This window comes from Pseudochaenichthys georgianus, chromosome 14 (assembly GCF_902827115.2).
Source record: "Pseudochaenichthys georgianus chromosome 14, fPseGeo1.2, whole genome shotgun sequence".
Lineage (NCBI taxonomy): Eukaryota > Metazoa > Chordata > Actinopteri > Perciformes > Channichthyidae > Pseudochaenichthys > Pseudochaenichthys georgianus.
In genome coordinates, this window is record NC_047516.1 from 4075341 (window position 1) to 4089306 (window position 13966).

At 41.7% G+C, this 13966-nt stretch overlaps 1 protein-coding gene across 1 annotated transcript in view; it reads left to right on the forward strand.

Moving 5' to 3' along the window:
• The window catches only part of gtf2ird1 (GTF2I repeat domain containing 1), a 65289-nt gene that overhangs the window by 29742 nt on the left and 21581 nt on the right, over window positions 1–13966 (forward strand). Inside the window, exons 6-12 of the mRNA XM_034099584.1 lie at window positions 387–700; window positions 2075–2170; window positions 4096–4179; window positions 5792–5975; window positions 9978–10003; window positions 11283–11391; window positions 12214–12257. Of these exons, the coding sequence (XP_033955475.1) occupies window positions 387–700; window positions 2075–2170; window positions 4096–4179; window positions 5792–5975; window positions 9978–10003; window positions 11283–11391; window positions 12214–12257 (857 nt within the window). The remainder of the gene's footprint in view (window positions 1–386; window positions 701–2074; window positions 2171–4095; window positions 4180–5791; window positions 5976–9977; window positions 10004–11282; window positions 11392–12213; window positions 12258–13966) is intronic.

Here is a 13966-nt window from a genome sequence, read left to right on the forward strand (position 1 = left end):
AATATGATTTGTGTTTGGTATGTTGTTCTCAGTAAAGCACATGATGAGAGATAGAGAAAACTAGGGCAGGGAGAAGCAATACTGGTATTTGTTACAGATAGCAAACAGTACTCAGACGGATCAAAACAGTAGAGGAAAAGGTAAATACTCAAGCTACCAAACTAACACAACATCTAATCCCATTTGTCTTTGAGTGACTTCTTCTTTAAGCCAGCCAGAGGATGTCTTAATGGAACAAATACATTTGCTCTCCTCTGAAAGAGTTGTTGCAGCTGTAAATGTCGATATAAGCGAGGAGACACTTGGCAAACACAAAGCTTGATGTCAGGCCGTGATGAATGTCCCCCTCTAAATTACTTTCCTCTTGATTTTGTGTCTGTGTGCAGGCCCGCAGAAGATTTGTCTCGAGAAGCCAAGTCCAGCACTGACGTTAATCACAACTGCACGGCCCCTCTGACCCCAGGGAGCCACGGCTCGGGGAAGACGTCTTCACAGGGCGTCTCCTCCCCGAGCTCCGCCTCCTCCAGCAACTCTGTGCTGTCCAACTTCCTGTACGGCATGCCCATGTCCTCCAAACCTCACCCCGACGGGAAGCTGGACTTCAAACCCATGTCCCTCCTCAACCTGGGGACAGACCGGCTGAACAACTGGACCGCAGGCACGGACAAGATGGCGTCGGTCAAAGACTGTCCAAACAACGGTGAGATGTGTGGAGAGTGGGTGTTATGTTACATCATCCAATCCAATCCAACTTTATTTATACAGCACATTTAAAAACAACAGAGTTCATCAAAGTGCTGTACATCAATAAATATATAGAAAGCAGCATATATATATTAAAACAAAACCGATGTAAAAGCACGAGACAATAAAACAATACTTGTAGCCAGTGAAAAACTCTCATACAGGATGTAAAAACATTTTAAACGGAACAAAATAGATGGCTATACTTCAACATCAACGAAAGTGCTCGATATATGCTGTATTGAACCAATAAACTAACACAAACTAACTGTATCACTATAACATGATGATGATGATGATGATGATGATGATGATGATGATGATGATGGTGATGATGATGATGATGATGATGGTGGTGAAGTAAGAATGCATCTAACGTTCCGCTGCTCATTATAATATAAAAACCAGAGCATTAAACAAACCGTCATGCTCTTACTTTGAAATCATGTGGAAATGTCGTCATCAGCAGGCCATCACGTGGTTTCCGAAAATAACCGAGTGACACGAGTAGATTTTAGAAGAGACCGGCGGAAAATATGTCTCAAAATTCCGTGTGTGTAAAAAGACGATCCACGAGCAGAGATTTGAGATCCGCACGTGCATTTTTGTTCGACAAATACAAAATGGATTCACAAATGCCGGATCGAAAGTTGTAAATGTTAAAGAGATATTCACAGATCTTTTTTTTATTTGTGAAAATATTTAGCGTGTTTGCAGATCCGTTTTACATTTGCACATTTATTTGTGAGTTTGCAAATCTTTTAAATGCATTTGTGGTGTTTTACATTTACAAATCACATAAGGTGCTTTCACACCGCGGTACTTTTCCCACAAAGGTTCATGAGAACTTACGGCCCGTCTACACTACAGGCATCAAAGGCTTGGCGATTTCTCGCGCCCAAGGCGACCAACAACCAATCATGAATCTCCCGCCCCCGACATACAAAGCAATAGCAATGTTAACACGAAGTAAACTGGATATAAACTCCCCAAACAGGCGAAAACCTACCAGTTCCACCCACTGTCTCTGCCCCCTCCCTCCATGCCTGGTTCCTCCGGTCTGTATCCCGGTAGATGAACAGCGACTGATCATACAGCACCGGGTGATTCACTACCGCTCCATTTTTTTGAATATGAGGAAATGACCTGCGTACTCTCTCCCAGCATACACGCGGTTTCATTGGCTAGCGCTTGTACTGTCAGATTTGCATACGCATGATTTGATTGGCTGATGCCAAGCATCGAGCCTCAAAAGTTGAGCAATGTTCAACTTTTGAGGCTCGATGCTTGTTGATGAACTGGTTAAAGTTTGGATATTTTGCATTTTCAGACGAGACAACGAGGCTACCTGGGGAGCAGGGGCAGAGTCCTCCTGGCATCCACATCTCCAAGAGGCTGCTCTTCTCCATCGTGCATGAAAAGTCAGGTGAGATTCCACATGTGACCAATAAGATCTGCTTTGCTTCATTCAAAATGCACAGACTTATATCTATTAGTCATTAGAGACAGACTGAGAACATTGACTGCCATCACATCTTTTATCTTAGCCATCAATTGTATATTTGGATTTATAACTTATTATTTCATTAAATTACAGAATATGTTGTCCTTGCTTTGAAAGTCATCACGAAAGAGCAGCACTTCAATCCTATTTAAATGAGTCTTTGACACAGATTGTAGCGGCACCTTAAAGTCCCTGATATTCGCCTCTTAATTGGCTTCAAAGTTAAACACACCGACATTGAGTATAATTCTCAGTTTTAAGCACTTTATTTAATAGTGCCTCAAAATATCAAATGGGAAAATGTGTAGATTTATTGTGCAATAAATTAATTGAATGGTTGTCGTATTTGACGTTGCATAAAGGTAGTTCAATTTTCGCTTACTGCATATAAAGCTCTCTGGACTTACCTAGATAACAACCTGTCCTTCACCGCAAACATCGCTGCTACAACCCGCTGCTGCAGATACACGCTTTACAGCATCAGGAGGATGCGTCCCCAGCTGACCCAGAAAGCCACGCAGGTTCTGGTCCAGGCTCTCGTCAGCTCACGCCTAGACTACTGCAACTCCCTCCTGGCTGGTCTCCCTGCATGTGCCCTCCGACCTCTGCAGCTCATCCAGAATGCAGCGGCTCGTCTGGTCTTCAACCTTCCTAAATGTTCCCACACCACGCCGCTCCTCCGCTCCCTCCACTGGCTTCCGGTAACTGCTAGAATCCACTTCAAGACACTGGTACTTGCGTACCATGCTGCGAATGGATCTGGCCCTTCCTACATCCAGGACATGGTTAAACCGTACACCCCAGCACGTGCTCTCCGCTCTGCATCAGCCAAACGGCTCGCTGCACCCTCGCTGCGAGGGGGACCCAAGTTCCCATCAGCAGAAACACGTGGGTTTGCTATCCTGGCTCCAAGATGGTGGAATGAGCTCCCATTGACATCAGGACACCAGAAAGCTTTCACACCTTCCGGCGCAGACTGAAAACTCATCTCTTTCGACTCCACTTCGAGCGATAGAATTACTAACAAAGCACTTATATGCTAATAAAGGACTGGCTTATCTAAAGCCAGTTGAGTAGCACTTGAAATGTTTTGGCTCTATGAAGCCTGATGTACTTATATCTGTTTTCTTCAAGTTTGTATCTTCTTGGTCGAACGCACTTATTGTAAGTCGCTTTGGATAAAAGCGTCAGCTAAATGTAATGTAATGTAATTTAACAATTTGTATTTTTAAAACATATAAAAAGTGTAATTAGTCAACTTTAGAGGTGATGATTTTATCACTTTTGCACAGATTTATATTTACAGACATCAGTGGGCTTTAAATCTTCTTATTAAGTTGTTTCATGAAGTCTTTATCACAAATAAAGTAAATAACACAATCTTAGGAATCTTTATCCAAAAATAAGGGTTCCTTAAGGATTTTGGTTTCAGGATCAGCCGTTAAAATTCTCAATAAGTCTGTCTATAATATTTTTGTTATTAATGAATATTCTAAATAATGATAGAAGTGAAAATCTCCTTTCCCCGAGGAGTTGTTTGTGCATTTATTTCCCTCCGTGCTCTCCTGTGCCGGCTTAGACTGACACACAGTAGCATTGTTACCAAACAAAGGCTAAACTATAATAAACCTGAGCCATTAACGGCTAAGCTACTAAGACGTCAAGAGTAATCCTATAAGAAGATTGCGCTTATTTCCCAAGTTGACATTGAGTAGATGGAGAGATTAATTTCAGCACTTAAATGAAACGTAGCTCATTTGAATGTTAAAGCTCCAAAACTTTAATAAAAAAAAGCAGGTTTCTCTTTCATTGTATGTAACGCATTGACAGGAGTTTCTATTCCGCAGAAAAATGGGATTCTTTTATCCGGGAAACTGAAGACATCAACACGCTACGAGAGTGTGTTCAGATCTTGTTCAACAGCAGATACGGTGAGTCTCTTTGAATTCATATTTTACATCACATACAGGCAGTGACTCTCAAAGGTATCCCTGCCCCCTCGAGCTACTGTTCGAGCTCCGTGATGTTCGGAGCTTATCTGTGGATGGTGACGGATTGGGGTCAGTGCCGCGGTTTGATCGCCTTCTCCTCGGGGACGCACACGACACGCATTTGTCGCTGCAGTACACGGAAAAATGTCTGAAGACAAGCTCAACCAGAGGAGACACACAGCTGATTAAAAGGAAATATGTGCCACTTATTTGAAGGTATTCAAAGGATGCATGAAAGCAGTCATTCAGTGGGTACTGTGGCTACAAGCAAACTGGACACGTTACGGCTCATTGGATCTGTTTCCGGAGTTTTAATCAAATCCCAAAGCATCGATTATCATCCCCTCAACGTTTAAATTCCCATTTCGCTGGAATTATACTTGCTTTACATTGGGTGTGCATCCCACTGGAGTCTGCTGTAAAGCAATGTTCCCCTCGGGAAATAATGCATGAATGAATAAACTATAGATTTGCAGTTTGATTCCAGTTAGATTTCAATATCTTAAAAGTCCTACTTCTTTCCAGTGCACTGCATCCTAAACCCAACCCTACTGGCACATAGCGCGTCTATGTGTGTGTGTTTTCAAACCTCTTATTGCCAATGACTGCAATTCATCAAAACGTTCTCAATTTGTCTGATTTTTCTTTCACTTCATTCACGGCAACAATGTATCATTTCAGGGTTTAAGTTTTCAATGTAAGGTTGTTTCTCCATGGCGTTAACATAGGGGCGATGTATGTGTCCTCATGCTGAGAAACGTCCACACACTGATGACTTTTATGTGTCGTTAGTGACGTTACTGTCATATGTGTGTGAATTCCCTGGATCAGTGCATCTCTAGAAAGACCGACGATAACCTACAGTTAAAGTGAATATCTAAGTCAGGGGTGTCCAAACTACGGCCCGGGTGCCAAATGCGGCCTGCGGGACACTTTGAAACGGCCCTATAATGAAATATGGCACACAAATTAAACTTGTCATATATTGTACTAATTCAATATATATATCGCAGTATTCATGTGTGCCCACTTTTCAAATAACTTATTTACATAACAAGCTTGAAATCTTCCCTTTCTATTTCCTCTCATTATAAGCACTCTGAAGTTTCTGTTTTAAGGCATGAGCTGCAAACTAAATAAATGAAACCCTCTGGAGAGCTGGGATTTAGGCTGTTGTGTTTCTAATAAAGGATTTTCAAGTATCAAGAATAAGTTACCTACGTTTGATAGATTTTTCCAAATTATAACTTATAAGGCGATATTAATCACCTCTATAAGTGGCCCTGCCCTTCGTATATTTTTCTGTATGTGGCCCTCGGAGAAGTGTTGACACCCCTGATCTAAGTGATACACAATGTACACAATATCTGTTTTTATCTAAAAATAGTTCTCTATCTGTGTTTTACATGTTTGCTTTACTTTTATGTATGCACCATGACATCAAGTCAAATTCCTCGTACGTGTCTGGTTCTGGTTCTGGTTCAGATTCCCTGTCAGCATCACAAACTATATTAAATGATATATTCTAATAATCCTGTTTTCCCACCTGCAGCTGAGGCCCTGGGTCTAGATCACATGGTGCCTGTCCCCTACCGTAAGATAGCGTGTGACCCCGGGGCCGTGGAGATCATCGGGATCCCCGACCAGATCCCCTTCAAGAGGCCGTGCACCTACGGAGTCCCCAAACTCAAACGCATCCTGGACGAGCGCCACGGCGTCCGCTTCATCGTCAAACGGTAACGCTTTGAGATCATATATTAGATGATATGTATGCGGTTAGCATGATGGACATTAATCGTTGGGATGAATTTAAAGTATTCGGCTCAAGTCATCCGCAGTCTAGATGTTTGAGGACAACTTTATGACTTGATTATATTTGTTGAGAAACTTCACAATAGTTTTCGTCATACAAAACTATGTTATGCACATGTTTTTTTCGACATGCTATGCATCTTTTCACATTACAAGATGACATTGTTCACTAGCTGTGTCCATTTTGTTTTAATGTTTGGACATACTATACTTTAACTTTTTTTTCATATTTTTCGACATACTTATATATATAATAATAATAATTCCTTACATTTATTATAGCGCTTTTCCAGATGCTCAAAGTGCTTTACAAATACACATTACACATATCATACATGCGATGGTCATGTACTGTGGACAATACCCACAGGAGCAAGTTCAGGTGAAGTGTCTTGCCCAAGGACACAACGGCTTTACAGACGCAGCGGCGGCGGGTTTCACCCCTTGATCTGATGATCATTGCACTGCGCCACACCGTCCATCTTCACGCCTCGAAGTCATCGAGGCGCTTTTACAAGTACACATTAGTATCATTACATTATTAGATGTTACTTATTAGACGCTTTTATCCAAAGCGACTTACATACTCGATACTGTGGGCAATCCCCACAGGAGAAATTTGGGGTGAAGTGTCTCAGGGACACAACGACATGCTGACTGCAGTGGGGTTTGAACCTGTGTCCCCCTGATGCAAACACCAAGGCTCTATCCACTGCGCCACACGCCACACGCCTCCCGTCATCATACATGTACTGTGGACAATACCCACAGGAGCAAATCCGGGTGAAGTGTCTTGCCCAAGGACGCAGCATATCATATAATATAATTTTTGGGACAGTCTACTTTTTAAGATTTTTCAATATATTATACTATGGCTTTCTTATGACTTTTTAACGATATTTTTCAACATACTACTCTATACATTTTTCCTATTTTTTAACTTCACTCTTACTTTGTTCACAATATGCTTTGCCTCCTGCCTGGTGTATAATGAATTCTACTTTACCCACCGAGTGCCAATCATAATTTACCCACTTGGAACTTCCACAAAACTACAGTATGCATTCGCCTCTCATACTTTTATTTTGAAAAGATAATTAAATAAGCAGTCAGTGAGCGATGCAGCGTTCACCATCTGTCTGACAAACGTCTGTTTCCGCGTCCCGCTGACTGGGAAACCGTTGCCACTCGAGTCCCAAATGACTTCCCTTTGCAGCATATTGCTAACGCCTGCTTTCCCATCCATTTGTTTTTCGCTAATTTAAACGAGCCACCATGCCTTGTTTGAGATAACGCATCTCTTAACCAATCCTGCAGTCGGCTCATTAGTGTTAATAGAATTATGAAAGATTGAAAATGCGATTAATTCCGAATTACATAACATTGTCGCTGAGAGACTTTCCAGATGCAGGGCCTGATGTTTATTTTTTGGCATGTTCCCTGTTGACAGACTGCTCGGTTTGAATTTAAGTGATTGGTAATTATAACGCTTGGCAGCTTCAACTGGAGCCACATTTTTTCATTTAAAGCCTCAGACAAGCTACTAATTATGCCACGATCACATGTGTAAGATCAAATAAGTCCAAGCTATAGGCCAAAAATTTAACTATACGAAAGTAAATAAACACTTGCTGGCTTTTGTACAATTAAAAGTCTGGTTATCTTTGGTCCAGAGTGAAATAGCTTGATAAAAAGATTGGACATTTTAATTAAATTTGACTTAAATATTAATTTTAAGTGGCTGCAACTTCCACTTTTCCAACACCATCAAAAGAAATCCTTTTAGCCTCAGCTGTGCTTTCCACTGTTCCCAGGTTCATCTTAAACAAGAAGACATTTCCCAGCGAGGCTTGTTGATGGGTGAAGTTTCCAAACAAAAAGGCACAGAGAAACTAGAGACCATATTGCAGAAGGATCAGAGGGGCATAAAAAGTGTTTCTGTCCCTTAACTATTAATCTTGATCAGCAGTGACCCCGATATATAAAAACAGGTCACCTGGATGAATTCAAACAGGTAGATAATTCACTCTGGAGGGAAAGTAGCCATTAACAGCTCTCTGCAGGTTTCGTCTTTTTATTTCAGTTTTTAAGAATTTTTAAACATCCAAATAAACAAACATAATAAAATTGATAAATGAATGAGACATTTATTAAATATAATAAGTATATATTAAAGGGGAAATCACCTGTAAACAGTTCCCTGGAAGTTCAATCTTTTTTTTGTTTTTATTGATGTTTTCGAGGAATTTTCAAACAATTAACATCCAAAAAAACACATTACATTTTTTTAATAATAATAATAATATATTAAATAAAAACAGGAAAGTACCCATAAACAGTACTCTGTAAGTTCAATTCTTTATTTAAGGGTCTCCTATAATGTAAAAGTCACTTTGTGATGTCTTTTATACATCAACATGTGTCCCCGGTGTGTCGGGGAACTCACGCAGCGTCAGGAAATAAAACCCTCTCTCTTTTCCTCCGAACCCAAATCTCTAAAAACGGGGGAACAACGGAGCTGATCCAGATTTGCGTCCGATATGACGTAATATTGGAAATGTAGGCTGGCTTTACCCACGGCCCAATCAGAAACGTTGCCATCAGAAACAATGCCCGACTGTTTTGGACGTAATATGGTCGGTGTTCACATTAGCATCGCTAGCACTCAGAGCTAACCTGTGCTGGAGAGCATGTGTGTGAAGAAGCAGGAAGTAGAAAGGAACTCACCTTGTGGTGTAACCGGCAAGAGAGAAAGCCTTTGAGCTCCAGACTGTTTCAGAGAGGATCCTTGATAATCCATGATATGGCGTTTCATCACGGGAGCATTGAGTCGTGGCTGTGGTGCCTGTTGCTGTGGTCCTGGATCATGAGTCCTGGATGGACATCCTCGTGGATTCATCTTACAGACACATGCATTTCCAAACATTTGGTCTACCTAAAATGTATTATCTCTTTGATTTACACACGGCATCTATTGCACGTCTGTCCGTCCTGGGAGAGGGATCCCTCCTCTGCTGCTCTCCCTGAGGTTTCTCCCATGTTCCCTTAAACTGTGGGTTTTCTCTGGAAGTGTTTCCTTGTACGATGTGAGAGTCTAAGGACAGAGGGTCTAAGGACAGAGGGTCTAAGGACAGAGGGTGTCGTATTGTCATACTGATATTCTGTACACACTGTGAAGACCACTGAGACAAATGTAACATGTGTGATATTGGGCTATATAAATAAACATTGATTGATTGATTTATTGATTGTTTGATTGTTTGATTAGTTTAGACAGTAGCTGCCGGGTCCCGCATGAGCTCAGACCCCTCCTTTTTTATTTTTAAAGCTTTATCCCCCAAATCAGCACTTTGAAACAGGAAGTGAAATAGAGGCATGGCTAGAACGGGTGATCTGTTTGGTATTTTGAGCAAAACACTTCAAAGACATGTTTTTAATATATTTTTTGATATATCTGAGACCCGTGCTATTGCCTAAAGATAGCATGATAGGTGACCTTTAAGTTTTTATTGATGTTTTGAGAATTTTCAAACAAATAACATCCAAAAAAAACATATCATTTGTAAATAAAAACAAGAGAGCACCCGTGTACAGTACCCTGCCAGTGTAATCATTTTCTATCCACATAGTTACTAAGCTCAGAGAAATAGCTGGGATCGAAGATGAATCTGGCTCACAGCAGGAGAGGAGCATGTCCTCTTTACTTCACTTCCTCTCTGTTACTTTCACTTTCTTCCGTGCTAACAGAGCAGTGAGTCATTTGCTGGATTGCTGCACTGAGACTGATTGTTCAAAGAGCAGTTAATGTGCTTACAAAGCTGTTAATGGTGACTTGTGCACACGTACACTGCTTGCATCTTGCATTGAGCCCTGAGCGCTGAGTGAACTGTGTGTGACTAACGGCCTGTTTCCTCTCTGTGTTTCAGAATGTTTGATGAGAGGATTTTCACCGGTAAGAGTGGGATTCATTTTGCTTTCTTTCGCATTCTTTATGCATACGAGCTGTGACTTTGCCTCGTTTATAAAAACTGCTGAACTGAGTCTTTATGGATTTCACACCACAGTTGTTCTTACAATTCAACATGATAGGAAAATAATTACAATTCCATTTGTTCTTCAACAAACTGAAAGTTCTATATAAATAGATTACAGTTAGCAATGATATTTATTTACAGAAACTTCAGAATTTACACTTTTCCACTGAATGCCATCAAAAGTAATCCTATAGGCCTCAGCTGTACATACGTTAAATGCTAATATACTATGACATGTCAAAGTCAACATGCTAACAATCTTAAAGGCTAATGTTGGTACATATTTATTCTCCCTTCCTATCTCCCCTACCTCCCTCCCTAACTACCTACCTACAGTACCTCCCCTACTCCCTACCTATCTCCCCTACCTTCCTACCTATCTCCCCTACCTACCTACCTACCTACCTACCTACCTACCTACCTACCTACCTACCTACCTACCTACCTACCTACCTACCTACCTACCTACCTACCTACCTACCTACCTACAGTACCTCCCCTACTCCCTACCTATCTCCCCTACCTTCCTTCCTTCCTTCCTTCCTTCCTACCTACCTACCTACCTACCTACCTACCTACCTACCTACCTACCTACCTACCTACCTACCTACAGTACCTCCCCTACTCCCTACCTATCTCCCCTACCTTCCTTCCTTCCTTCCTTCCTTCCTACCTATCTACCTACCTACCTACCTACCTACCTACCTACCTACCTACCTACCTACCTACCTACCTACCTACCTACATGTTAAAGAATTGGTGGCAGCAAACAGGGAGGAGAGATTGATTTTTTTAAACTTAAATGGAATGGGATTTCTATGCTAAATGCATCACATTGGCAGCATACAGGCGTGTCTTCATTGCACTTAATATCCCCCCTTTCAGTATGTGCACCTACCTGGAATTACTGCGGTCTAATTAGACAAAACCCCAGCTCACTTGGATCAGTGCCTGCTTTTCCTTCAGATAACAAATGATCTTTTGAAAAACGTTATTATTTAGTTAGGATTTGACGTGTGCTTTGTGTGGAACCTGAGCCAGACATTAAGCCGCATAATATTTGTCAAAATACTTCCAATTAATTACAGTTACCGACTAGCATAAAGTATTTATTTATATATTTACACAGCCCACAGATGTTCTCCGCTAATGGGATTCTCTGTTTGTTTATTTTCCGCGTCTTCTTGTTTGTCGAAGCTGCTGGCAAGATAGCGAGAGAGGAGGGGAAGCTCGACCCTGGATCGCTGCCAGAAGACGGTTTCCTGGACAACACGGAGGGAGGGGGGCGAGACCCTCACTGCAGCAGGTCAGACACACACACACACACACACACACACACACACACACACACACACACACACTCACGGACGGACGGACAGACGGACGGACAGACAGACACACAGACACACAGACAGACAGACAGACAGACAGACAGACAGACAGACAGACACACACACACACACACACACACACACACACACACACACACACACACACACACACACACACACACACAGAGCCTCACCCTGCAGACTTGGCTCATAATGTGGAAATATGAGATAGTGGCCCGCTCAGAGTGTGGACTGAATCAAACATTGCTGTCGTGAGTGACACTACCTGTTGTAGGAATATGGAGAAAATTAATTATCATAATATTTCTGATCAAATATCCCGACGATGTTGTAGCATTCACTATTGGTGCTTTTATTACATATTTACACAATGAGATTTTTGATATCAGTAATGTGGATGCAATGATTGATTGGGTAAAGGAAATGAGTCATATCATTTCTATATATTGCCCAGCCCTAGCTGTGACATTTCAGCAGTAGCCCTGCATGCATATTTTGATATAAATATATAAATACATGTTCACATCGACTGACGGGATGCAATTACATTTAAAAACAAAATCACAGTAAGTTAAACCGAATCTTAGAATAACAAGTATAATTATGTTTTTGTTTTTTACAAATGTTAAGGCTTATTTGTACAATTTAACACATTTCTATTCATTTTAAGTGTCATTATTATTAGTAGTAGTATTGAGCCCATGAGTATTTATTTTGGCCCAACACAAAAATTGGTTTCGTAAGTCGCCTGAGTGTGTTTTCATTTAATCTCACAGATCAGCGAGTGCATGCGTGAGTCCCCTGGCTGACTGTGAAGCAGGTACGTGCCGATAAATAAAAGCATTTCTGCATTATTAAAAAAATGATGTTAGCTTTTTGTTTCAAGCCTCGAGAACCAAATGGAATTCTTAAAAATCCACTTCTTCATGTCTCTTCTACATCAACATGTGTCCCCTCTTCTCCATGTCTCTTCTACATCAACATGTGTCCCCTCTTCTTCATGTCTCTTCTACATCAACATGTGTCCCCACTTCTTCATGTCTCTTCTACATCAACATGTGTCCCCTCTTCTTCATGTCTCTTCTACATCAACATGTGTCCCCTCTTCTTCATGTCTCTTCTACATCAACATGTGTCCCCACTTCTTCATGTCTCTTCTACATCAACATGTGTCCCCTCTTCTTCATGTCTCTTCTACATCAACATGTGTCCCCACTTCTTCATGTCTCTTCTACATCAACATGTGTCCCCTCTTCTTCATGTCTCTTCTACATCAACATGTGTCCCCTCTTCTCCATGTCTCTTCTACATCAACATGTGTCCCCTCTTCTTCGTGTCTCTTCTACATCAACATGTGTCCCCTCTTCTTCATGTCTCTTCTACATCAACATGTGTCCCCTCTTCTTCATGTCTCTTCTACATCAACATGTGTCCCCTCTTCTTCATGTCTCTTCTACATCAACATGTGTCCCCTCTTCTTCATGTCTCTTCTACATCAACATGTGTCCCCTCTTCTTCATGTCTCTTCTACATCAACATGTGTCCCCTCTTCTTCATGTCTCTTCTACATCAACATGTGTCCCCTCTTCTCCATGTCTCTTCTACATCAACATGTGTCTCCTCTTCTTCACGTCTCTTCTACATCAACATGTGTCCCCTCTTCCTCATGTCTCTTCTACATCAACATGTGTCCCCTCTTCTTCATGTCTCTTCTACATCAACATGTGTCCCCTCTTCTTCATGTCTCTTCTACATCAACATGTGTCCCCTCTTCTTCATGTCTCTTCTACATCAACATGTGTCCCCTCTTCTTCATGTCTCTTCTACATCAACATGTGTCCCCTCTTCTTCATGTCTCTTCTACATCAACATGTGTCCCCTCTTCTCCATGTCTCTTCTACATCAACATGTGTCCCCTCTGTGGAAAGAGACTCTGAAAGTTTCAGGAACAAAGATTTTCTCTCTTTTTGATCAATTTCTATAAAAACCTGTCTGAAAATGAGCTGATCAGATTTTGGACCCTTTATGATGTCATAACGATGTGTTGTCTTGTGTAGCCATTAGCCAATCAGCAACCAAGGTAACCCCCCCCCCCACCTTATCACCTGAATCTCCTCCTAGAGCACCAATAGCCGCGTTCACACCGGAGTACTTTTCCCCTTTAGTTCCTTTAGTACCCCTTATTTTGCGTTCACACCAAAAAGAGTACTTAGTGCCGGGAACTTTTACCCCCATGTGTAGTGCCTGCTAGAGAGGTGGTACTCTCCTGGGGGGGGGGAAAGTGCCCCAGTTCTGATTGGCTGGGCGAATTGCAAACCACGGCCCGTAAAACTCTGAAACCTATGTCTGAAACGTTTTGTGAAGCCGCCATTGTATTTGTGGCATTAGCATTATTAGCATTAGCATTAGCCCCGCTCACCAACGGAGAGATAATAATTTATGGCAACACAAAAGGAAACATGGGAGCGGTGGAGATGAGGAGTCCCAGCAGCTTCGACTGAAGCCTTCCCCAACTCCGGGGACTTCCGG